Below are 26,705 nucleotides of genomic sequence, written 5' to 3'. Positions count from 1 at the left end.
TTTCTAAGTGACATGTCATCTTCCATGGGCAGATGTCTGGAGCCCCAAGATACAGGATGGTTTTCTTTCTTGTCAGAGCAAGTTCTGCAGGCACAGCTGTCCTGGTAGCAAGGCCACATCTTCTCTGCCATCTGCACTCTCCCCAGGCCAAGCGGGGCTGCAGAACACCGTGGTCAAGGCGCTTGCCACAGCCACTCTGGAAAGGACAGAGTCAAGGGCACCTTTGATTCCACATGCTTGCTGGCTCCTTGAGGTACCCTCCATGAGGGGTACTTCCGTCTGTCAGCTAAAATGAGCAGAAACTGCCAGAGGCTTAGAGGAAGCTGAGTCGGAAAGAGCATCCTTTGTTGGGAAGTCCCTTCTCTCAGCGGCCAGTTCTGGAAAAGAGCACGTCAGTGTGAATCTGTTTGCAGCGTGTAGAAGGAGAGACTGCATGGTGCCATGCATGCTGCCTTTGATGGGGGCTATTTGGATTCTGCAAGGGAGTTTGTTGTGACATCAGTCATGCAGGGAGCCCTGAGATTTTAGCTCTTACAAGATGCTTATTATAGATAGGATGGCGAAAGTCTCTGGTTGGAAAACAGCACGGAACTAGGTTGTTGTGGCAATAAAATTTAAGGTCCAGAAGGAGGTGTACAATGGTCTGAGTTAAATGTCTCATGTTAATAACAGAGGGGGGCTAGGGAAAACATTCTCTCTTCGTGCATTTTTGTGTAGCCCCGTTGAGATGTGTTTTAATAAGGCCTTGGCCTTGAGCATGTTCTCAAGAGCCCAACTTTGCAAGAATCCCAGCTGGTTACTTACAAGAATTCCTCTGTGGACTCTGCCATCCCCGGGTAAAAGCTGATCCCCTTGGCTAGCATTCCACCAGAATCTGATTAAGTCTGTTTAGCAAGGAACTGCCCTGCCCTCTCTGTAATTTCCATCCACTGATCCTCACTCTGTTTCTTGGCTATCAATCCCAATTTTCCTTGTTGCTTTTGGAATCTAGCCAAATCTCTCTTCCCTGTGGCGAAACTCCATCGCAATTGGCCTCATGCTCTTTGCACTGGTCCTCAGTAAAAGTGGCCTCATCATTTTAACAACTGTCAGATGAAAGTGTTTTTGTTTGTTTGTTTGCTGTTTTGTTTTTCTCCTACAGGCTTAGGGAAGTGTCTCATCCAGGGCAGTGCATTCATTTGTAAGCATTTTAGATTCAGCTCTAGTCTGTCTTGCCAGCCTCCATAGCCAGTGCTCTATTCCTACACAGTGCTGTTTTTATACTGAAAGGATTGTAGATCAAGTCATTTTTTTTAAAAAAATGTTTTATTCCAGTTAATAAAAGTACGTATATTACAGCCTTTGGATGTCGTAATTTGTCGGGTATACTCCTTGGAGAGCAGTGTTTCTCAGGGTGCTAGGCTGATGTGGCGTTTGACCTTGATTCTAATATGAGTGAATTACTGGTCCTTCCCAAGTACCAAGTGCTGCTGCATCTTAGCCATCTGTGACAGTCATGCCAGCATCCAGAGCATCAGGTATGATATCTAGGAGGATGGCTGTGTTTCGAGTTACCGTTAAATCCTGATGGTTAAAAATTTGTGAGTAGGTTGGTTAAGTTCACTCACAAATAAATACAAAGCAAACCAACACAAACGGATTCATTTAGCATTTGCATTGTACCAGGCATGATATGGGGCATAACAGCTGTTATAGAAAGTGTTGCTTGCCCCCAGGGAGGTCAAGTCAAAGAAGCAGTCCTGTAATAAAGTAAATGAAAGAACAGGGCAGGCACAAAAATAGGAAGAAATACCCACAAAGGTGAAAGAAAAACCACAAAGGGATTGTGATTAATTTCCCTGTAGGAAAGTTATAAGATGGGCAGTATTAGAGTTAGGTTTGAAAGTTGGAGACAAAGTTATTAAGAGGAAATAGTGATGGCTGGCTCAGGGAGGGTAGTAAAATGTGGGACACCATAGGAGAGTTCAGTGAAGCCAGGGAGAAAGCCGAGAGGAGCACATGGCTAATGATGGGCTCGGTAAGGACGGTAGAAACCAAGTTTCCGAAGACGAGGTCTGGGAAATGAAGCTGATTTGTGTGCATGCTGTGGACCCTTTCCAGTGAAGCGTGAGGTGGACAGAGCTGGGTGGGTGGAGTGTGTTCTAACAGCGTGGAGACGAGTGTCAGGGGAGAGGGTGTCAGGGAAGGTGTCAGACATCCTCCAAGCAGAAGTCTGTTAGAATGTATGTATGACCCATACACTGACATGCAAAGGGATGCTACCTAATTTATTTCAGAGAAAAATCATGAAGACTTGGAGATAGAGCTGTTGATGAGAGATACAGGCAAAGAGAAAGACTGGGAGCGACTGCACACTCTGTGCCTACGGTTGGCTTGTGATCAAGCATAGGAAGCCCGATTCTTGTGGGGCTGATTATTAATGTTACTGTAACTGATACAAATAATTTATAAGTTTCTTTACTGAGCCAGTGAAGTATTCATAATGGATAAGACCATGTTTTATACCTGTTGTAGGAAGGAGAAATGAACAAGACCTCCTAATTTTAATTTATTTTATTATTTCTCTCCCCTGGATTCCATTGGTCTTCCTCTGTGCTATCATATTTAGATCCTCACAATTACTTCATGAGGTTGGGTTTTCCTCATTTCTCAGGTAAAAAACTTGAGGCTCCTGCAGGTTAAATGGTTTGTCCAAGGCATTTAATTAATGGGCTATGGGGTATGGAAAAGAACCAGATTTCCAACTCTTTTACAGGCTTTTGGGACCTTACTCCTCATATGAGTCATCTTGCCCTGCTTTAATACATGGGAATGTGCTTAGTGTTATTGAAATTTGATATGCCATGTTTTGTTGCTACTCGTGGGTAACCTGCCCTTTCTTAAACAGAAAGGAGAAGTGGATTGTGGGGCAGAAATGGTGGGCTGGGGAAACTATGGCTGGGATATTAAATAAATTGATAAATAAATTTATTTTAAAAATCAGATTTCGGTATTCCCTATCTCCAGAGTTTATGCTTTCTTTTTCTTTCATCGTATCATGGTGCACTGTGAAGCTCTTGTGGCTTAGATGGCAGCACACATGCCTTAAATAACTATAACAACCTCAAAGACTTAGAAAAGAGATGTGCAGAGGGTGCTTTGGTGCATGTAGGGTAGGGAAATTCATTCCAAACCAGAAGAAATTTGAATGGTTTGGGGAAGCAGGGTAGGGAAACCTTATGCTATAAGTGATTTTCAACCTTCATAATGCTGTGACCCTTTAATACAGTTCCTCATGTTGTGGTGACCTCTAACCATAGAATTATTTCATGGCTACTTCATAACTGTAATTTTGCTGCTATTATGAATCCTAATGTAAATACCTGCACTTTCTTATGATCTTAGGCGCCCCTGTGGAAGGGTCATTAGAACTACTGTGTTATGGCACCAACCCTTCAAGGTCCGCACATGGGCTTCTCGGCCTAAACTATGAAGCAAGGTAGAAACAGATTAGAGTTTGAGAGTAGATTAAGGACTAAGGATACATTAAGGACAGGTGGCTACTCACTCTGTTGTCAAGATGCCAAAGTCAACACAGGTTGAGAACTGAGATTAAGAAGCTCAATGCCTCACACTCACAAGGTCAACTTATGGTAGAGTGAATGCATTGACCTTGGGTCCTTCAAAAGCATAAGCTGGAGAAGCATCTCAAGACTAACCAAAGAGGTGCTGCAACATGAGAGGATAAGCCTGGTGAGATTGATCCTCTGGAAAGGAAGGGAGCTGTGTAGAGGGCTGCAGCTTTGACTGGAGTGTGGCAGGGAGCCTGTCCTCAAGTCTTCTTGTTTGGCACTTTCTTTCCCTTCTCGATTGGGGAAGAGGAGGAAGGAAGAGGAAGAGCCAGCATAGCAGATTAGCTAATGTGTTGGTCTGCTTTATCCGTATCCTCAGAACCTTTCTGTGGTTCTTGCATCTGATCAATCTAATAGAAATTTGGCTCAAGGGAGGAGCAGGTAGCCAAGAGCACTGCAGGCAGAATGAGGGACCACACTGGCCAGTTCCAGAACTGCAGACAGAATTAGGGACCACATTGGCCAGTTCCAGAACTTCAGGAAGAATGAGTAACCACTCTGACAGTTCAATGCCTTTGATTTTTGACCTGTGATGTATCCATATAATACATAAGTCTCTTCCTGGTGTTGCCTCCTTTGACTACCGGACCCGGCATGCTCTTGGGCAGTTCCTGTTCCTGACAAGTCCTTTGCTTTAGGTTCAGTAGAGGGTGTGTGTGTGTGGAGTTGGCTATAGTGCCATGTCTGCAGAAAATCCCACCATCCCCCTCTGATGGAAATCCCTAGCATCTCTTCTGTGGTTCACACTCACATAGAACTGGGGGTTGGATGGTGAGAACTGTGTCCTGCTCATTCCCACATTCAGACCCACTGAGGAAGTTGTGTGGGAGACAGGCAGGCAGTCTCCAGCAGCTTCTTTCACCACACAACTTCACAAAGGGCAAGAAAGTAGGTCTCTGAGAAAGGCTGGGAGCAAAGGAGAGCAAGCTTGGGAGGAAGACTGCATTCATCTAATTGGTCTTCTAAAACTAATGGGGCTTTTTATCTCTGAAGAACACTTGCATGTGATTTGGGAACAAAGATGCAGGTTTGGGTGGAGGGACCCTGGCTCCCCTTTAAATGTAATCTCTCATTTGATAAAAAAAAATCTCTCCCTTCTTGTTTTGTCTCCCTGTCTTCCTGTAGGTCAACGGACTATGGCACCACCTATGAAAAACTAAATGACAAAGTGGGTTTGAAGACGGTCCTCAGTTACCTCTATGTCAACCCCACCAACAAAAGGAAGGTAAGAGGAGTGGTCAGTAGTTCCTGTCTTCTCCCGCTGGGTAGCAGAGTGGCTTTGGCCACTAGCTAAGAACAAATACATCATACCACTTGTGGAGGGCCTACTTTATGTGTGGGGATCTCTGTAAGAAGGCTGTGATTTTAGCAAAAGTCTTGATGAGAATAGCAATAATACAAATGCTGGGAACAGCAACCCCTGTGACACTATGTAGGCTTGCACGGGATTCCCCTGTGCCTGCATGATATTGAGTCCTTTCCATTTCTTACTTTGACTTACAGTGAACCTGCTGGGTGGAAACTATTACTACCGTATTATAGAGGAAAAGAAGCAAGCCCAGAGAGATTATCTAACACCTTAGCTTGAATCAGTTCCAGCTAGACTCTAGAGCTCATTCCTCTTCTAGTTTGCTTCTTGTCAGCTTGCTTATTTATTTATTTACTTATTGGACAGCAGTTTTTTCACAGGGAATCCCTTCCACCAAGGGAAGGAGGAGTGGTTCCTGGATTTTTCTACTTGAGCTCCAAGTGCTTCTGAGGTAGAGTTGGCTCTTCCAACTCCCCAATTCCCTGTTTTCCTCTTGACTAGCAGCTGAGATGGAATTATAGGAGGTCAGGCTTTCACCATGGAGACGTGGGGAGGATGGGGCCTGAACTCCATGAAGTGGTAGATAGCTCTAGGAGCCAAATATTGTACAGTGTGTTAGACTTAGAGAGATGTGATCTATCCCCAGCTGGCAAAGCTCTGCTGTTGAGAGCTTAGGTGGATCAGAACCAAAATGATCATAAGGCTATTTCAGTATCTCTAAAACTCTAATGCATTTTCTCTTGGAATTCTGTTTTATTCTCCAGTGGCTTTGCAAAGACATCTTTTCCCCTGGGTCTGCTCAGGAGTGGGCTTCCTAGGTGTGCAGACATAGGCTAGCATGGCAGTCTTAGCTCTCAGGAGTGAGCTTCCACTAGCTGTGCAGACATGGGCTCTCTGGTTCTGACAGGGCAGTCTCAGGTCTGAGGCCTGAGCTTCTGCTTGCTGTGCAGCCCTTCCAGTCTTTGACAACAACATGATAGTCTTGGTTGTGGATTAAATGATTGCATATACTGTTTATCATATCCCAATACTGTCTCATTTCTTCTCACTACATTTTCTCTGGTGTCTCTGGAAGAGGAGGAAACTCAATTTCTGGCTCCTGCCTGAACTGGTATGATGAAAAATCCCAAAGTTCAGGAACTGCAAGAGTTCTCAGACCTCCAGAGGATGGTCAAGCCCCAACCCCTCTATTATTGGAAGGGCTGCTTAGGTGCACTTAATTGGGTTTAGCTGAATAGTTTCTGCTTGGTTTGTCCCAAAGTGTTGCTATATTCACATTTTTCAGCTTTGTCATTTGAATTGTTGAATGTTAGAGATGGAAGAAATCTTAGAGTTCATTCCTTCAGGTGATTATTAATCTTCTTCTTCTTCTTCTTCTTCTTCTTCTTCTTCTTCTTCTTCTTCTTCTTCTTCTTCTTCTTCTTCTTCTTCTTCTTCTTCTTCTTTCTTCTTCTTCTTGCAACCCCTTTGCAAATGGGATTGAAGTTCTAGACTTCTGCTCTAGAAGCCTATCTTTGCCGTAGAATGTTTATACATTTTGAGGGAGTTTTGAACACTCCAAATTCCATGAACCCAAGACCCACAATGTCAACAAAAATATTGGATCAGAAGCACCCATATAGAATGATTTATAGATTGGAGAACTGAAGCCTCTGAAGCCCATGTAGTCAAGTGCACTAGTTTCTTTCCTCATCACTGAGAAACTAGAAAAGCACGAAATAAGCTTATTTAACGACTCCAACATGGTAGGGCCCTCAGTGACCAGAAGGGACCAGAATGTAGAGGATTCCCTTCATCACGGACTTCTGGCCTTTTCTGCCCCACAACATAGACGGAGGTTTCTGCATTTTGCAAGGACTTTGTTAGTGGGATATGAAAGGTCACGCCTGTTCATATCTGTTTTGTTTCTCTCTGTCACGGGCGTTCCCAGTTGGAAGCTGTCACACACTTGTCACTTTTAATCTTTACCATGTTTTTTTTTTCTATTCCTCCATAGCATAGCTTAGACATGCTTAGAAGTAAGGGGGTGAAGGGCAGGTCCAGGTAGGTGCTTAAGTTTGGGAGGAACATAGATCTGAAGACTGAAGGTTAGGAACATAGAAATGCCATCTCCATTTGTCCTTCCCAGAGATGACATCCGGGTCATGGAGAACCGTGTGGAGAATTGCCTCATGATTTATGTCAGAAAGCAGTTGTTAGTCCTATTTCATGGGCTGAGAAACATTAGTGAAGTATGTTAGTTGTCTGCTTGGAGGCCCTGCTGGGAAAAGAGTTACAGGGCAAATTATGTTTTCTCTCACTCTGGTCAGGAATAGCCCAAGAAAAGGGCCATTTCATGAGTTTGTTTGTTTTTGAAATAAGCTATAGAAATTAATGTCCATAGGAATCTTTTGTGATTCTTGAGACTTTTATCATTCACCCAAGGAAAGATGAGACTGGATTGGTTATGTTTCGTTGTTAATATTTGACTTTGATTATATTTGGAGCCCCTGGATGTCAGTGCCACAAATACATTGCACATGGGACAGTAAGAGAAATCTCCCATCTTTATTCACTGAGGCAAAAGGCCAAGGTGACATCAAGAAATACATTAATATACTTCTGTGTTCATCTTGAACTCTGTACTGTTATGACCGTGGGATGTAACTATCTCGTTTTCAACTTTTCAGCTTCCTCTTAAAGTATGTCTCCAAACTCAAACCTGCCATTACCTGGATTCTCTTCCCAGGTTTCATTAAGCAAGATTCTTTTGATTGTCTCAGTTCCAAGTTATCTTCAGCTCTCCATGCTCATCAGCACTGGGCTCCAGCAGGTTTTTCAGTTAATTTTTCTGAAGCCCTTGCTTTTCATCTAATGAGTTATTTATTTAACAGATGGTCACCGCTTTCCTTGGAGGCTTTGAATCCATCAGACAGAGATCTGTTGCCCCTGGCGAAACTGCAAATTGTGCTTTTATTTATAAAGTTCCTCATAAAAGTAACCATTGGCTTTTAATTTTATCAGTGTTTTTTTTTTCCCTTTGAGAACAAGACATTCTCTAAATCTTGATGGTTCATAAGCCATTAGGTTAAAGATAGAACTGTTTGTGTGTGCGTGGTTTCCTTCTCAGTAACACTCTCAGGCAGTAATGCCTGAGCTCCTACAGTGTTGACCTCTGGGGAAGCTTTATCTACAGTATTCTTTAATCCCTGTAGCCCTAGGAAACTGGTGAATGGTGAATAGCAAAGCAGACTCCATTCAGTGTCCCAAGGCTTCACTACCACGAATGATAGATCTGTAATAAACTTCCCAATGGGAACATTTGAGGGATAAGGCTTATGGAAGTCTATTTGAGGCCTATAGAGTAGACTTTCCCACAGGCCATGAGTAGGATGCTTTCTTTTCACATAGCAGGAGCCAGGATTTTAAATGAGAAAAAGGATGAGATGCCTGGAACATCTTTCATTGTCGTAGGCCAATGATATGGTGGCATCAGAATTATTTCAATTGCCTTGCTTTACCCCTACTACAAGTGATGTGAATTCTGTTACTCTGGCCACTGGCTAGAATTAGTTCATCACCTTGGTTTGAGTTTGACTGTGTTCTGGCAGTCCAGTAGTGTAGGACGTCTCTGAGCCTGGCACTTGGAGGATGAAGAACAATGGATTGGATGTGGAACAGGAGTGAGGAAGGCTTGCCCCACTGATGTAGGGGCTCTGCCATGAAGGAGGCTGCTGAGTGCCAGTCTGCAGCTTCTTCTCCCCTTAACAGGAAATAAACACCCATGGATCCTCAGCATTCGCTATTGTCACTTGAGTCTTATCCTCAGGCCCACTCAGTATGGCAAGTGCCAGGGTCAAGTCTGTTTACCAGACCTGTGTTTTGTACATTCTGGCTAATGACTGTATGTTTCCCAGCCAGAGATGCTGCGTTCTCATCCATGAATCTCTCAGAGAAGGGATCTTTGAATGGACAGGGAATTGCAGGTATGTTGTGGTCTAATTGCTCTGGCTCAAAAGCCACTGCCACCTGCAGCTTTAGGGAGAATGTTGGAAATGGAAAGGATAATATCCAGATCTAACTGCCAATGATGTGGCTGAATCACTGCAGTGTGCAAGTGTGTGTGTGTGTGTGTGTGTCTGTCTGTCTGTCTGTCTGTCTGTCTGTCTGTCTGTCTGTCTGTCTCTGTGTAGTGGATCTGACATCAGAATAGAGCCATGATTTCATTTTATGGCACTTTAACAATTTCCCTGCCCTGGGCTTGGTTTAGTACTATAGTATCTAAGGCCACTCTTGCCTCTGAAAGCTATCCTTCTATTGTACAGATGAGGAAACTAAGGCTCAAGCAGGTGCACACTCAATTTTGTGAAAGAAAGAAAGAAAGAACGAATGAAAGAAAGAAAGAAAGAAAGAAAGAAAGAAAGAGAAAGAGAGAAAGCCAGTAAGAGGTGTCTGTGATTCAATTATGTTCTCATTGACCCTGGAGACATTGCCACAGGTATAGAGCTCAAGATAATTGTAGTTGTCAGGATATCAGCAATAACCTGAGGTTACCTGAGACTTTCTGCTCATTAGTATTGGAGGGTTAGCAGTTTCTGGGACGTGAAGGGGTGTGTCAGATACTCCATTCTTAATTAATTTACCAGTGAGAAGGATAATTACTTCCCAGGCTGCACTGCAGAAATGCAGTGCACATTACCAGTCAGATTTTCCCAAGGAGCATGCTTTCACTGTTAAGTTGCTGAAGAGCCATTGTGTGTGTGACCAGGACACATAGGCCCATGACACTCTCTGGATAAACCCGAGGAACCCCTATATAAAACAGAAACAAAGTTTAGCTCTCTCAGATTCCTGCTTTTCCTGACCCATTTCTCCTGGATAAGAGGAATGAGGAAACTAAGCAGTAGGGTATCAAGCCTGCAGCTCTTAGGCTGCAGAGACAGATATGTCTCTTAGGCTAGAGTAATACAGAAAACAGTGGATGTGTCAAAGCTGTTTGTCCTTGTGACACAATTGCTTGTGTCTGCTTCCAAGGAAAGCATCTTTGGGGGGCAGGGGAAGAGTTAGGGTTTCAGAAATGTGTAGCTCTTCCTGGGTAAATAAGCCCATGCACACTGACCTAGAGATGCAAATTTTGGTACATGCAGATGCCAGGAGAACACTGGTCAAGTAGAGATGTTTGATTGCTACAGTGTTCTAGATGGGGCAATAGGTGCCAAGAGTAGCCAGACATGGTCAACATACTCTTTACAAAAAGTCAGATTTTCATAAGAGATTCACATTAAATCTTTTTAGGGATAATTTTAGTAGATGACTCAGACCTCAAGGCTTGAGGTGGCAGAATGTACTGAAATTGCTTTGATCTCATCTGGTCAGCTTGTATCATTATTCAGGATGATGAGAAGGGCCACATATGAAAAGTTGATATTGGCAAAGTGCCGTTTGGTAGAGAGGATAGACTGCCTTTCGAGAACGGAACTTACTAGCACCAGAATTCCAGAGAGCCCACTGCCTGGCCATGCTTCTACTGGGGATCAAAGTTGATACCACTCTCTCACTGCCTCCAGAACTTCTTGGGCTGGCTATAATTAGAAGCCTAGCTGTTCCTAAAGCCCCAGTGGTGCCTCATTCACTAGACACACTGCCACCTTCTCTTTCCTCATGTCTTCCCTGTCTCTTAAAACTGTGAAATTGATCGCTGTGCTGATGGAGAGAAATGGTTCCCCTCCTGTTCATCCACAATACCTTGTTTTTCTTGCCTCATAAATTAGCTTACCTCTTAAGTTACTAGAGGGCTAGAACAATGTGTCAGGAGAGGTGTTTGGGGAAAATTTGTGAAGGAAGGACTAGAGAAATACAAGGATGTGAGTTTGCTCACTGAGTGGAAGTCCAGCCGTTTTCTTCTTGGTGTGTCCACAGAGAGAATCAGAAAACACTGCTGTCTCCCTTGCTCCCCCAAAAGAAAGAACTAGGCCTCATCATGAGCTAAGATATCAGAAAGAAGGTGACCACTGCATGGAGAAACTGTTATAAGCTCCCATCATCCTTTGCAAGTGTGACCCAGCCGTGCAGGGGTGTTAAAGCATCTTTTGATTCATCTAATTACTTAAAGGAAAAAGAACCCAGAGTAATTCTTGGAAATTCACTCTTTAGTCACAAAGTTCCTCTCTCAGCAGATACATGTATGTGTCCCCTGTATAAATTACTGCTGTATGCTGTAGCCAAGAATTTATTTAAAGGCTCATTAAAATGATTGCTGTTTTTTTCTTTTGCATTTTATTTGAAAATGGGAAGAATATAAACCCATAGCCTGGCTTTTCTCCAAAGTGCCCTTTAGGGTTTCTTAACAAATGTATTATCTCCTTTGAAAATAAAAGTACAATTTCAGTGAGATTATCCAGCCATTTAAGAGGAGTAACATAAATTATCTGCTTACTATGTTTTTGGGGGATTTATATTTGTCCACCATAGTTTTAAATTTGATTTTTATTGGTTTGAAGTTTTCTTGTATGTATTGAGGATTTCAACAAAGTATTATGAAGATGTCAGGGTTCAAAGTTCTTTTTTTCTGTGTAGTTCTGGTGAGACTACAGCAAGAATTGAAAGGAAGCTTGTGATTCTGGATGACACATGAGTGGCTCATCCTGTTTCCCTACCTGGATCATCTGAGCATCGTAGATGCTCAACCAAACCATGAGAAGAGATTTCCGTTCAGCCTGGTTGTCAGCCAAGGGCACAGGGCAAAGTTGGAACTGGGAGCAGAAGATGAAGGGCAAACCTAGAGGAGAGGTGTAGATGAAAGTCTCCATTCTGCCTGGTCCCACCACCCTTCAGGCCCAAATAAGTACACAGAGACCTTTATTAATTAGAAACTGTTTGGCTGATGGTTCAGGGTTCTTATTGGCTAACTCTCTCTTAATTATTGACCCAGAACTACTAATCTATGTATTTCCACGTGGCCTTATCTTACCAGAGAAGGCTCCAGCATGTTATTCCTTTAGGACTACATGGCATCTCTCCCTGGCAGCTTCTCTCTGCCTCCTTCTCCCCAGCATTCTCTTCCTGATAGCCCCACCTATACTACCTGCCTGGCTACTGGCCAATCACTGTATTATTCATCAAACAATAAGAGAAACATATATACAAAAGGTTATCCCCCATCAGAGAGGGCCTTGAGGGAAGGAGAAATTAATAAGACTGACATCCTGGATGGCAAGTGGCAGCTAAGAATTTTATAGTTTGTTGGCTTTTTAAAAAGAAGCTAGTGTCTCTCAGTCTGAACAAATGAAACATGGAGGGCTGGAGAGATGGCTCAGTGTTCAGAGCACTGTCTGTTCTTCTACAGGACCAGAGCCGAATTCCCTGCACCCACATCTGGCAGCATGCAACCTCCTATAGCCCCTGCTCCAGGAGATCCAGCGCCCTCTTCTGGCATCTGTGGGTGCTTGCACACATGTGGCATATATTCTCACAGACACAGAACCCTCCTCCCCTCATATAAAAAAAAAGGATGGAATACTGTATTTACCCAGAAAGGAAATGTCAGCTTGTGACATTATCAGTGGCTCTTGGAGACAGAGGCAAAACTAAGCAGACCTTGGGAAGAAGTCTGGAATTTAGAGAAAGTAAAAGAAAGGACAATGGAATATGGAAGTGAAGGCAGGTGTGTTGGGTTTCAGAGCTTCCAGTTGAGAAACAGATGGGTAGGAGAAGATATTCTGCCCACCTCATAGCTCAGGGCTGGAGTGAGTACTCAGTGTCGAAGGATACAGAGGCCGTAGTGACTTTGGGAAGAAGCTCCCTCCACACCATGAGAACTGTATAAGGGAGGCTGGTACCATGACTCTTGGACCAGTGAGGGATCGAAGTGGCTACACCTAGTCTACAGTGTTTCTGTGCTGCCAGGCCCTCAGCAGGCCTCCAGGTTGTGCTCTTTGAACATCACAAGTCAGAACAGTGTTAGCAGAGTCCTCAGGAGCAGGATGCTGTGTTCTTCCTGAAGTTCTGCTGTACAGTAATACAGAAAATGCATCCCACTGCCCCTGAGCTACAGATAGTGATGAAAATAACCACCACTACCACAAGGAAAAGAAATGATTTTTATTTTATTTCTCCCTGGGTGAGCTCAACCAAGCAAAGTGATTGCTGCTGGCACGCACGATCCCCTTGCCCCTGGCCTGCACTCCCATTACCAAGGTCATACAAACAGACGTTTTCACTTAGAACACAATCTGCTGGCGACTGTGTCTAGGTAATGATGGTGGGAGTCCCAGGAGCCCAGCCAAGTTTCTCAGGCACATCTTTGGAGTCAATGAGCCTGTATTCCCTATGTTGGGGTCTGAGCTGGCAATGCAGACAGAGACACTGGCCTCCTGGACAAATGATGGTCTGTGTTCATACTAGCAGTCCTATGTGGAGGGGCTCCTGAGTACAGATGTAGACAGTTAGTCCTGCCATTCCACAACACAGGTCTAACTCTGAGATATGGCTTGGGCTGACTTATAGTGACGAACCACAGGGAAGAAATGATCCAGAGAGGACAGGGCTATGAGGAATGTACATGGCTGTCTCCTATCTGGGATGCTAGAGGTAGGGAAGTCAGTGGCCCACCTAGAACTTCTTTGATTTGTGTTCTCTCCAGACCCAGCAAAGCCAATGGGTGGAGTCGAGGAAAGAGCTTCAAGGGTTGCTCATGCTCTTCTTGCTGCACGACCTTAAATGTTTTATTTAACTTCTTGAAGCCTCTATTTTCACCTCTATCAATGGTGCTTGTAGTAGTGATATTAAATTTTCAGACTAGCTCTAAGAACTGAATGACAGTACATGCAGAGGGCCTGGTGTGAAGCAGGAGTTCCCCAGCATAGCTTTCTTTCCTCCAGTTGAATGACCTTCTCTTTGGCCTTTTCTTTTGCTCAGTGATATCTCCCACATTCCTGGTATTCTCTACCTGTGTAGCACACTTCTGTGCTGGGAGGAAAAATCTATGACTTTCTCAATCTAGCTTTAGGCAAAGTTCTTTCAACTCCTATAATAAAGCATTATCTCTTCTGTGTTCCTTCTGCTCCACCCTCTCTCCACTCTTTCATAAATCGGCTGGTGGGCCATATGTCATTTAATGAAGTAGAAGTTTAATTTAATGTTTTCATAGCTCTCACAAGTATATTCAAAGCATTCCTACCCATCATTTCCCAATCCTTGGTTGACAAGTAGAACTACCTACAGCGTGAGTTTATATCCTGGTCTGCCTGCTCCAGAGCTTCAGACAGCTCTTCATCACTGTCCCCCTCCACCAAACTACCTGCTTCTCCTCCATCACTGTTCCCCACTTCTGCAAATTCTACCTGCTCCTCCCCCACTGTGTCCCCCCAAACTCTACCTCCAACTGTTCGGACACATATCAGATACTTTCTTGACTACAGGTTAACTCCTCTGACCCTACATGTCTACAAGATCTTTTAGTGGGGCTGGAGACTTCAGTGCACTGACAAGCCAAGACTGTACATTGGCAGACGTATTTAAGTGCAGCGTTTACTTGGAAGTAAGAGCTAGTGGCCCCATATCTGAGATTTTTAGTTATACATGCTTTTTTTGGCCAGGCATCTGGAGCTGTGGTTTTCATGACTGGGCATTGGGAAGGATAAGGATGACATGTTTGATGAAAACTTCAGTCTTGCAAAAACCATCAGAAGTTTTCCCTGTTCATGGCTCTAATGCAATTGATGAAGAAACTGAGTCCCAATAAGAGGAGAAATTCATCAGGTCTTCATAGCCACTAAAGTGAGGAACTTTGGCTTTGGTGATTCTCAGGGTTCTTCCTGTGAAGTTACTATGGAAGAGGCTTCATGGCAGAGGCAGACCTGTGTAGGCATGGAGCGGAAAAAGCTGACTGGTGAAAGTTGGTGGTGCGGTTGACTTAGAAATCCCTGAGTTTCTGGGGCATTGGTATTAGGAGTCTTCAGGTCAGGGTAACTCTAGTGGAGAATATGTCCACAGGCACTTGGTCAACTCCACAAGACCAAGTTGGACTGAGAGTAGCCACATGCAGCAAGATCAGAAGAGAGCATGAGCCAAGGTTTAATGAGAGAAACACTCCAAATCAGAGAACAGTTGCTTACATGTAAAGAGTTAGAGAAGGCACCAAACAGAAAGACCAGTCTCAAGGAGGAAACCAGAAATGTTAGAACCTAATCTGGTTGTCAGGTGTAAAGCAGGCTGAGCCTAGGGTTCAGTGATGAGCCTGGGGAATTATTGGCAGCTCAGTATTTTTTTTTTCTTTTTTCAGTACCTCTTGCCTGTAGGGATGGTATCAGAGGGGCACTTGACTGATTAATAAAACAGCAGGCTGGACTAGACAAGGACAGCCTCATGGGAAGAGTTGGAGAGAGATAGGATGCAATTATCCAAAGTGGTCGTTGGCCTGAACCTCAAGTCTTCAATCATCCTAGAAGAGGTGGTGGCAGCAAATATATGCAAGGAAGATTTTTCAGGCTGCACTCTGAACCTACAGAGATGAGCGAGCTGATGTCAGAGCCGAGCTTAGCACATGCTGGTTGGAAACTGGGTTGGAAAAAATGAACTTCTGGCTTCCTAGTCTCAGCTGCCCCACCTTGATCCCAAGTCACAGAACATTAGCATTCGAGACCTCAAGGGGGAACAGCCTTGCAGACAGAAGGTTATAAAAAGTTATTTCCCTGTGAAGATTTTTCTCGGCATTAATAGCTTCTTGTCGTGGCTGTCTGGAAACATGTCTTGCTTCAGCTGGACTCTAAGCCAATTGCAAATGGTTTGGAGCACTCCGCACCACCTCTCTTCTTAAGTGGCTCTAAAGATCGTTTTTCTTTAGTCTCACATCTGGTTGCATGTGAGCCTATCCATGCAGAATCTGCCCTAGCCTATTAAGGCAGGAACTTGAGGCTTGAACTATCAATCCTAAACAACAAGGGCACATGAAGCATAAAAGTATGTGTACACGTGATCTTTTCCCATGATAGTGCCAACAGGACCTATAATTCCTCCTCAGGGATCACCATTTTAATCATGCAAATCCTTTCTCTGGAACCTTCCACAGAGTCCCAAATGGGAGAAGACATCCATGCTTTTGCTGGTAGAGCCAGAGGTCTTCAGTCTAGCTATAGATATTTTAACTTGCCCTGTTCAATCATGCCTACTCTATCATCCGGGACAAGTTTTAATAGTTCAAAATTTCAGGCCATTCTGTATGAAACTGATATTCTTCCCACCTACCTATGTTAGCCAGCACACTTTGGCTTTATGACATAGAGAAAACTTACCTATATTCCTGAAAGGTGGGAAATGGACTACTTTTTGTGATAAATTTTAAGAGAAAACTCCAATTTGAATTCTCTGATTCAGTGACATCACCCAGGACAGTTTTCTTTCTCCTCTGCCATCTAGAACTATCCTCTGTGGCCTTAGGAAAAATTTTCTGTCGTAGATAACAGGATGTTTGCAGGGGTTCTAATATTATACACAGGTAGGAAAACATCCAGAAGCATGACACAGAATATTTTGAGTCAAAATATTTGAGGGGATGTCTCCCAGCAGCCCCCAGCCACCAACATTGTATTGTGTTAATATGCTTACTTTTAGGTCAACTGGCCCAGTGTGCCCAGGCTCACATTTAGGTCAGCTGGCCTAGGGGGCGCCAAGATTCATCCCACATAAGGAAAGGCATAGCTAAAGTCATATAATTAACAAAGTCTGCCATACCACCTGAGGGATCTTTTGAACATAAAAATGAGATAAACAATTTAAGTTTAGCATTTTTTGTTATTTTCTGTCTTTCCTGGTTTGTGCCTTGGCTCTCACTGACAAGTGTTCACTTCACCTAGCAAAGGTGCACTCCTCTTTCAACATTTAGCATAACTTTCCATAAAGCCTCCCTGGTACTTCAGTTTCTAATCTCATCTGAAATCCTAGGTAGAATTCTAGCCCCAAATCTTAAAAATATATATCTCTAAATGGGTTTATCATTTCAGATAATCTAAGGAGATTTTAAAAAGTACTGAGTCTCACATCCTGCCTGTCCCATGCCTCTTTCTCTTCCCCTCCACACTGTGACTCTACATTCTGAAGAAGGCTAGAGATACAGTTTAGACCCCAGCATCTGTGGGCAGCTACCCCATAGAGGGCCACATATGAATCTCAGCATTGGAAAATTGGTCCTATGTAGAGATTTCTTCACATAGGACACAAAATTAATGCACAGCCAAGCATGCAGGGCATTGACCATGTCACTTTCCTGCAGGATACTTTGCACTGTGTGTGCTGTCAAATTGTGAAACACCAACAGCTAGGACTTGAGACACTTGGGTGGAATTTAACACTATGTCACAGATTTCAGTGTTTTTACTACAGACTAAAGTTCCACCACTTTTTTTTTTTTTTGGCATCTAGTAGCTTCATGGCATAGGTACTAGTGGGAGCCATGTGTATCACCCCCGACTCTGGGGAAGTTTTAGGTCCATGCCATCAGCTGCTCCTAAACTCCATATAAGTGTTTGGTATCAGGGATCTCTTAAAAGAGCTGTGAGTTTTGGGGGGCTAATCCTGAGTCAGAAAGCCTCTCTAAAAGGAGCCGTGCCTCTGCTTGATTCTAGCAAACAGAGCCCACCTGAGAAAATGCTACTACTAAAAAGCCATGCTTGACTCTGTTCTTTTGTGTTTAGAATTCCTTTTTCAGCTTTTGTCAGGTTTTATGTGGAAATTCTTGCCCCATGTTTGGACACCACAGATGCTCCATCTGAAGCTTGTTTTTGTCTTTATATTGTACAATTTCAAGGTCATTGTCCTCATGCTACACATCTGTTTAAATATTGTTTATTTTTACAATATAAAGCTTCAGTCTTTAAACTATATTGACATGTGAAGCAAGCTTGTTCCTAATTTGAACTAATTAAAAAAGAATATTAAACCAAAAATAAAACAAAACAATTACAGGTTAATAGTGATCCATGTTTGTCATACTTGTAGTATTTAGTTCGGTTCTCTAGATACTCAAAAATGTACTCCACATAGATAATCTTCAAACACTTCAAAGACCTACAAAATGTAGCATTTAAAATGTTTAAAAAATCTAGACTTTTCTTGACAGTGGACATGTCTTCTCTTGACAACACCAATTACTTCATGAGGATGATGGGCATAAAAATCTCCGTATGGAGTTTGCCTTCAATGTGACAAGACTGAGACATTTGAACAAAAAACTGCTCTTTCCTAGACTGCTTAACTGTATGCTATATAAACCGGACATACAAGACCCCCAGGAAAGTGATTATTAAACTTGCCAAAACAAGACAGGATGGTCCTTCAGGGTTCCTGCTTCACAGAAGAAACTGCCAGACATTCTGCAAGACACAGAAGAAAGCAACTGACGTCTTTGCCAGTACAAGACAGAACAGATCTTCAAATTTCCTGCTTTATTGAAACACTATGGGCCTATAGACTGAAGATGGATGCCCCAACATTACAGAAGAACTTTGGGTGACTGTCTGGGCAGCTAGACATCTCTGTCATTTCTAGAGTTTTGAAAGTCGCTTGCAATGCACTTCCAGTTTACTTTGGTAATATTATATCATTCTGGGGTCTTTGATGGAGTTGAAGACAGATAGTTATAGTTTTCCTTAGTTATGATAAACAATCAATCAGATATAAAACTTTAGACTCACAAAGATAGGATAGATGATAGAGTATTTCCTTTAATTTTGCTAAAGCAAATGAACTGATATTGTAACTATAATTCTTGGTAACTGTTCTGTTATGTATAATTTTACTATGTTAACGTTAAAACCTTCCCTTTTAATTAGACAGAAAAGGGGTAATGATTTGGGATGTCCTTCTGTATGCTGCGAATATGTATTGCCTTTATTGGTTAATATAAATAAAGCTGTTTTGGCCTATGAAAAGACAGAATATAGGTAGGTGAGAAATGCAAACAGTGACAGCAAAACAAAGCAGAGTTAGAGAGACACCATGTAGCTGCCAGGGAAACAAGATGTGAGATAACAAACCATGAGCTTTGTGGTCAAATATGGAGTAATAGAAATGGGTCAATTTCATTGTGAGAACTACTTAGTAATATGCCTGTGCCATTGGCCAAACAATTGTAATTAATATTAAGCCTTAGAATGGTTATCTGGGAATTGACAGACAGGATGAGAAACCTTTAACTGCACACATATGTTGTTTACTTTTGTTGAAATATAATGGCTTAACGATGAAAGCAAGGACTCAGTGCTTTCTTGATCTCACACTTTGCTATCAAGTTAGTATATCTTTGTATTGGATTGTGCTAGCATGTTTGATTTTTAAAATTACTATTTGAGTTGCTGATGAGTTTCATAAAATTTGTTAAACTGAACTTTGGATTGGGATTAAGAAATGATTTAAAAATAATTCCTGAAATGGCCCTAAAAATGCCTCTGTCATTTGTATTACTTGTTTGTACAAAGTTACCTTTTTGACATTGATGTTTATAAAATCAAAGTATTAATCAACACTGAAAAATGTTGAAGGTGCCATATAGTCTTCAGTATCAAAGAGTCAGTCAAGACTTAATCACCTATGTAAAACAAACACATTTCACCAGTATGCAAATGTATATGAAATGTGTCTATACTATGTTGTTTTATGATTACATTTTTATTATTTGTTATAGTGAAATTTTGATTGTATACCTATGTTATGTACATATATATGTAAATGTAAAGGAGTCACAACTGGAAATTTTGAAAATGACCTGGTTTAGTGCTGGGGAGTTGGCTCAGTGAGTAAAGAGCTTAAATTCAAACATGAAGACTTGAGTTTGAGTCCCAGCACCATGGTGTGTCAGATGTGGCAGTGTGTATCTGCAATCCCACAGTCCTACAGGGAGTGTGGAGGCAGAGACAGGAGAATCCCTAGGTGCTCTTAGACCAGCTAACCTAGTATATGTAGCAGTGAACAGCAGTAGCCACTGTCCCAAACAAGGTGGAAGTTGAGGACCTAAGGTTATTCTCTGACCTCCATATGCATCCTGTGGTACAGACACACACACCCACATCCATGTATACATTAATATGAAACACACACACACACACACACACACACACACACACACACACACACACACAGAGGGAGGGAGGCAGGAGAGAGAGAGAGAGAGAGAGAGAGAGAGAGAGAGAGAGAGAGAGAGAGAGAGAGAGAGAAGTGATAGAGGCATTCCCGAGGGACAACAGGCATGTTTTGTAATAGTGTCTAGAACTTAACATCTTAATATCAGGTTTTATTACCTTTGGTAAGGACAGGGGATGACTTAAATATTATGGCTATAGAGCAGAGACTATATTTCACATGTTTTTGTAAGTCTCTAGATATCTAGCCTTACACAGAGACTGGGCATATTATATAAAGGGTCAGTAAATTTTAAAAGGATTGTGTTCTTATTGAATCTTTTGGGTGCGATGATTTTTAAAAGTTTTAAAATACTTCTCTGGTTATACCAGGAAGGACACTCATTCTCTGCCTCTGGTTTTCACAGACTTACAGACCAAATTTCTGGTTTATTCCTCTGCTATGTCTTGCAGAGATGTAGGCACATTGCCACCTGCTCAGTTCCTAGGTCCTATCATTTCCAGCCTTCTCTGAGCATTATCTCTGACTTAGAAATCTGAATGTGGTCCATTTCAGAGAGCAGAGGCAGATGAAGACAAAACTGACATCATATTACCCCCAAATCAACATGGTCTTGGGAAAGGCCCCATTTGTATTACCTCCTTTACTTAGGAATGACTTCACAGTGTGACAGAATTCCAGGGAGCCTATGGAGATTTTGGATGTCAAAGTCTTCAGCTGGTTGATGAATATTTTCTAAGTGCCTGTAGGTGTGAAGGGGTGTCATTAAGCAATAGGAAGTAATAGCTAAAAATATGCTAGAGTCTAGAATTATCATCCTATGATTGATTTTCAAGACAGTTCTTTGATCCTTGTGACATTATATTTAATCCCATTTTGTGGCTGTGGAAATAGAGTCTGAGAATAATTAAACAGTCTAGAAGAAGGGACTGGGGGAATGGCTTGGTTGTTATGAGTCCTTACTGTTCTTGAAGATAATCTGAATTTGGTTCCCAGTATCTATGTATACAGTGGCTCACATCAGCTCCAGGGTATACGACACCCTCCTTTGTAACAATAAGTCTTTACTCCAAAGTCACCTGAGCCCTGCCACTGCGTGGGCACCTTCTGCCAGCTGCCTGAGTTCTGCCTGCCACCATGTTAAGGTCCCAGGTAACACACAAAGACTTATATTAGGTACAAATGCTGCTTGGCCAATTGACTAGAATTTCTTTTAGGCTAGCTCAGTCTTAATGATCATAAATCTATATACTTTATAAGACTTATCTTGTAGAGGATGCCTTCAGCTTGTGCCCTCTCTTGCTGGTGGTTCACATGGTGACTACAGAGCAGAGACCAGCAGGAAGAGCAAGAGAAAAAGGGAATGACTACTTGTTTGTCCCTGCTTATATGAGTCTGCCTGCTATGTCACTTCCTGTCTGGATCACAACACGTCTTTATTACATTTCTCAGAATCTTCCTTGACTCCTAGTCTTACCTAACTTGCTTCTTCATTGGCCAACAGTACTTTATTCAGCATCCAATAAGAAGATAAACATACACAGAAGGACATTCCTCATCACTCCGTGTCCTCCAAGGCCATTACTACTCTCTGTGTACTCACTCTCCTGCACACACACACACACACACACACAGTTAAAAAGAAAATAATTACAAAACTCAAGAATGTTGGAAACCAAGTCTTTCAAGTGAGTTTTGGTTGATCCAAGATTCTATCCTCTGACTTACTGTATTCTACTGTGTTCCATAAAATGTATATACCTATTTTCAAAGGATTTGGAATTGACTTTACAGTTTCTCAACACTGGCTGCACTTCAGAATCACTGGGAAGAAAATTTGCAAACAGCTGTGTTAAGTCAATGTAGAGAGGGGCCCTGAATTTGTACACATGGAACACCTATTATCCAAAAGTACATGGATTTCAGATCCCCTTGATTTTGGAATATTTGCTTACATAAGACGTAATGAATTACCTATCTTGAAGAATGAGACTTTAATTCTAAAAGCAAAATTCATTTGGGCTTCACATATACGATACATACAGTGTGAATTGGATTTTATATGATATTTTTTTTGTGTATCTGTGTTTGTAACTATGACCCATTTTAAGAAGCCAAATATGGGTTTCCCACTTACCATGCTCATAGGACTATAAAGGTTTTGGGTTTTGTAGCATTCTAGTTATTAGAGATTTGGACTAAGGGTACTCAAATTATAATTTATTTGTTATTTTAATTGTTTGAGAACAACATGTATGAGAGTTTTTACATCACTCCTATCCTGCCTCTCTCTTCCCTCAAACTCCTCAAAGGCATCCTTCCCCCCAAAATTCATGACTACTTATTTATTATAGTTACAAATATATACATGTGCACAGCCTATCGAGTCTATTTAACATCGCTAATGTCTAGATGTGTCTAGGGCTGACCAATTAGGACTAGATATCCTATGTGGGAGTTTGTCCCTGGAGGAACCTCATTCCTGCTCTCTTCGCAGCCAATGACCAGCTAGTGGTAGGACTTTGTGACGTTTCCCCACTTTTGTTGGTGTGCTTGCTGGTTCATCTGTAGTTTCAGCTTTCAAGATGATCATGTTGTATTTCTAGTACCATGAAACTCTGGACTCACTAAAGTGAGAAACCATTCCATTAACACAGAATATTTTCAGTATCTTTTGTACCCCAGGTCTTTGGTATTATGGAGGCATGTACTGTGCAAGACCTTCGTAAGGTCTGTGGCTCATGGGAGTAAGGACACAATGTATATTATCATTTAGCTTTCTGTCACTGAGACAAAATGCCCAATAAAGTCAACCAATGTGGAGAAAACATCTTTTGCAACCTGGGCAGGACTGGACACGGACATAGGTAGAGAATACTTTTCCCTCCTTACAGGCCCTCGGTACCACCTGGCCACACCGTACCCATTCAGTGGGAACACTCACCACTCTGCTGACTCTCCTCTTGCCATTTCCCTATACAGGTGTTTCCTGTCTTGGTTCTTACACCTTGTAACACAGTGCCCAACAGCATATTGAAAGTTCTTGATAGTCTTACAGATTCTATGGCAGCTCACGAGTTTAGAGCTGTTATCCCATTATTACTTGGCCTCATTGGGGAGTACTTCTCGGGGCAGTGCATGGCAAGAGAGGTGCTCCCCTTGTGGCATGCAAGAAGCAAACATGGGGAATGGAGAGAAAGATACACACACAGAGAGGAGCTCAAGGGTAAAGGACTTTAACATACACTTCAAGAGCATGTCCCTGTTGATCTAAGTTTCTTCCTGTGGGCCTCACCTTCTAGACATTCTTCATTTCCAGTTAAGTTCTGAGGACCAAGTCTCAACACATGGGCCATTAGGGGACATTACAAATCCAAACCATAGCACACTGGCTCTGTCTGGCAAGTTGAAGAAGCTCACAGTGAAGCTATCATTCAGTTATGTCAACATGCCAGGCAGAGGTTGCCAAGGACTAATGGTGGGATATGGAAAGAGGGATTTCCTGGGAGAGAAAATGGAATTGGTCACAATACAGAGTTGTGACAGCAAATTGCACTCAGAGACGCCCAGTAAGTTGAGTGGAGGTGGAGTGGAAGTTGCAATGAGATGGCAGCAGATCAGGAAGACAAATGATAGGAAGTCACATGATAAGTGTCACAGGCTGGGTTTCTCTTGGTAAAAGAGGAAGTCTTGGTTCAGGTCTGTGTCCTGGAAAGATCCCTTGAGGAACAGGGTAGAGGTCTGATTATAAGGAAAGGATGAAATGTACAGCAGAGAGCTTCATATAGTATTGCTTTGTAAAAACAAAACATGATTATGAGACACCAGGATGTGAAACTGTGAGAAATTTATTTGTGATTTAGATACATTCGTACGATGATTCTCTGTGGTGGTTCTGCAGTGTGAGTCGCTGTGGACCACTATTCGTTATGAGCTGTTTCTATTTTAATGGTCATAGTTGTGTGAGCAATGTCTGTGTTGTAGTAGGGAGTACTAACATGCTACCCTAGGCATGAGGTGATGAGAACATAGACTTGCCTCAGTGAGGAAAGAGGAGACACCAGATATCACATTATTGTAAAGGTAAAAGCACCCACTTTTGGGCTTGCTTGGATGTTGGGGTGTGAAAAGCACCCATTAAGGTTGTCTCCAGCCTTTCAGCCTGAGTGTGGATATTGGGAGTTGGGGGTCAGGGTATATTGGCATAAATGGCATAAATGGCCTACAGAGAAGAAGAGGTTCATGTGAAAACAGTTGGTTTGTTGGGCCATTTTGATGCTGTGGAGTATTTGGGTGAGAAGACAGTTAGCCCCTTTGATTAATGGTTCTGGATCTTGGGATGGGCTAGGCTTGAACTACAGAGCACACAAGAGTCTCCTTGGCAAACAGACAACTTTAACAATGAAATCTCTTTGGGGTTCTTTCTGTTGAACATAGGATCAAGTGCAAACAAGTCCAGCTTACTGTCAGTCTTTCAAACATTTATTGAAACTTCACTCTGTGTTCAGTTGATACTAGATACTTAGATTCACAATGATGAAGAAGATGTAGCCTATGCCTAAGGACAGATATTATAATGAACATAGTGTTTTTGGTGACACAGAGGAGAGAGATTCAGTCCACCATAAACAGAGGAAGCCAGCACAGGTCACACTGCATTAAGCCCCAAAAGATAATGGGCAGGAGAAATGTCTCAGTGGGGGAGAACTGCCAGCCATCCATCTCATTGACCTGGAATTTGATCCCCAGGACCTGCATGGTAGAAGTAGAGAATGATCTCTGCAAGTTGTCCCCCGACCTCCACAAACACAGTAATTTTGTTAAACAAAAGAAATGAACTATAATTTGTCCAGTGTGTTTTTTATATGTTGCCATTTTAGTTGGACTTCACTTTTGAAATGAGGCACATTCCAGAAAACGTGGATGTTAATTTGGATGCCAGGGAAGGTAACATTTAACACATTAGAATAGTCTACCACCAAGTCTGAAAAGTCCTACCCATGGGATAACTGATGTTCAGTGTTTTGTAAGATCTTTTTCAGCATGGCTGAATGCTTAGGACACCTACATTCACATTAGGCAAAACATCATTAGACATTAGAGGCAAGAAGGAGGTGATGTTTCCCTCTGGTCTAGAATGGCCAGAATCATGGCTGATTAGGCAACAGGAATGGGTAGTCAGTTCTTGCTTACCATAAGAGAGCTTACAGAAGGTCACTCACAAAGTGTGCAGTGCGTATTGCTTCCTTCCCCTTGCCACAGTAACGGCCACTTCGGAATGATGCCTCTCCTCATGTTCTGCCTCTCGCTTTTGGCAGTGTTTGAGTGGGCTTCTACCTTTAATTACAGGGCACAGCAGTGTGTGGTGGTTTGCCTTCAGGTGCCAGTGAGCTTGGAAGCCAGCCAAGCAGTAGACACTTGACCTGGTGAAATGGGATAAGTGATCAGCAGCATTTAGACCCTGGTATTGCTTTTAGATTTTGCTGCGGTTTAATGTGTTTTCTGTGCTTTCAGGACTCCCTATGCATTAGGAGCCCGTTCACCCTCAGCTTGCTTCTCTTGCTACTGTTGTTAGTGCCTTAAAGTTTTTGACTGGGAAATAAATAGAGTGGAGAGACCAGAGCTTCTCCAGCTGATACGGCCCTCAATAGCTGGCAGGTAAATTTATAACCTGCAACTAGGCTGCTTTGACATCTTCCAATTGAACAGGCTTCACTGGCCAGGGAGGGATGCTTTTGAGGGTGGGTGAAGGGATGTTACATGAGAATATTTGCTCAGAATTCTGCCAGAGACTCCCTGCTGCCTGCAGGATTCAGTATGTGATTCCCCACATGGCCTGCATCGGCCCTTTTCTCCTGCCTTGTGGTTTTCATGTTCTTTCACCTTCTTTGGATCCAGACACTCTGTTTTTATTTGGATTCCAGAGCTTATGCCCCTGGTGTCTTCTAGAACATGACTCTGGATTTTCTTCTCTGACTTGTATTTTAAGCATTTTGAGGCTCCATGCCTTGTCTGCCTCTTCCAAGACCAGCCCCCACATCAAATGGGTCCAGCCTTCTTCTCATTCACCAGGACTTCACCTACACATTATCCTGGAACATTGTTATCTACATAAGCATGGCTAGCTCTTTTGTAACTGGCACTCAGCTCCCCTATTCTTGTACCTGGCGTGGTGCCTGGCACAAGGTCTTGCATGCTTTAGAGCCCAGCATTCTTCCTTCTGCATCAGGGGTCAGTTGTGATGCAGGTGTCCAAGGCAGACCCAAAAGAGCTGGATCTCAGCCACCTGCCAATGGTTCTCAAGATTTCCCTGGGCAAGGCCTGTGGAGAGCTAACTGATGGAGAGGGCTTTTGCTTCAGGCTTTATCCCAGTTTCCCAGATCTGCTTTCCTGGTCCAGATGGCACCTGGGCTTGGATGCTTCATCCTGGACTCAACGTCTGTGTTCAGCATTCTCCTGGCATCTCCTGTCACTGCAGCAAGACTAATGGCTTCCAGCTGTGCCGGCGTAGAGTCTACCTCTAACACAGTGTGCTAGCATCCAGAGCTGTGTTCCTTGTGCTGGGGTTTGGGAGTAAGGAGACATTTATGCTGGGATTGATTGTTCCCTCCTTGGTGCTTGCACAGGGTTCCGTTTATCTTCTCTCCTAGTATGCATCTCCCTGCAGTTTGGCC

The 26,705-nt window shown here is 42.8% G+C and overlaps 1 protein-coding gene across 1 annotated transcript in view; it reads left to right on the top strand.

Moving 5' to 3' along the window:
- The window catches only part of Sorcs3 (sortilin related VPS10 domain containing receptor 3), a 625,100-nt gene that overhangs the window by 288,098 nt on the left and 310,297 nt on the right, over positions 1 to 26,705 (top strand). The window contains exon 3 of the mRNA XM_027407465.2: positions 4,737 to 4,836. Within this exon, the coding sequence (XP_027263266.2) occupies positions 4,737 to 4,836 (100 nt within the window). The remainder of the gene's footprint in view (positions 1 to 4,736; positions 4,837 to 26,705) is intronic.

Source organism: Cricetulus griseus, chromosome 3, assembly GCF_003668045.3.
Source record: "Cricetulus griseus strain 17A/GY chromosome 3, alternate assembly CriGri-PICRH-1.0, whole genome shotgun sequence".
Taxonomy (NCBI): domain Eukaryota; kingdom Metazoa; phylum Chordata; class Mammalia; order Rodentia; family Cricetidae; genus Cricetulus; species Cricetulus griseus.
Note: the sequence above shows the minus strand (reverse complement) of the source record. Positions and strands in the feature narration are given on the sequence as shown.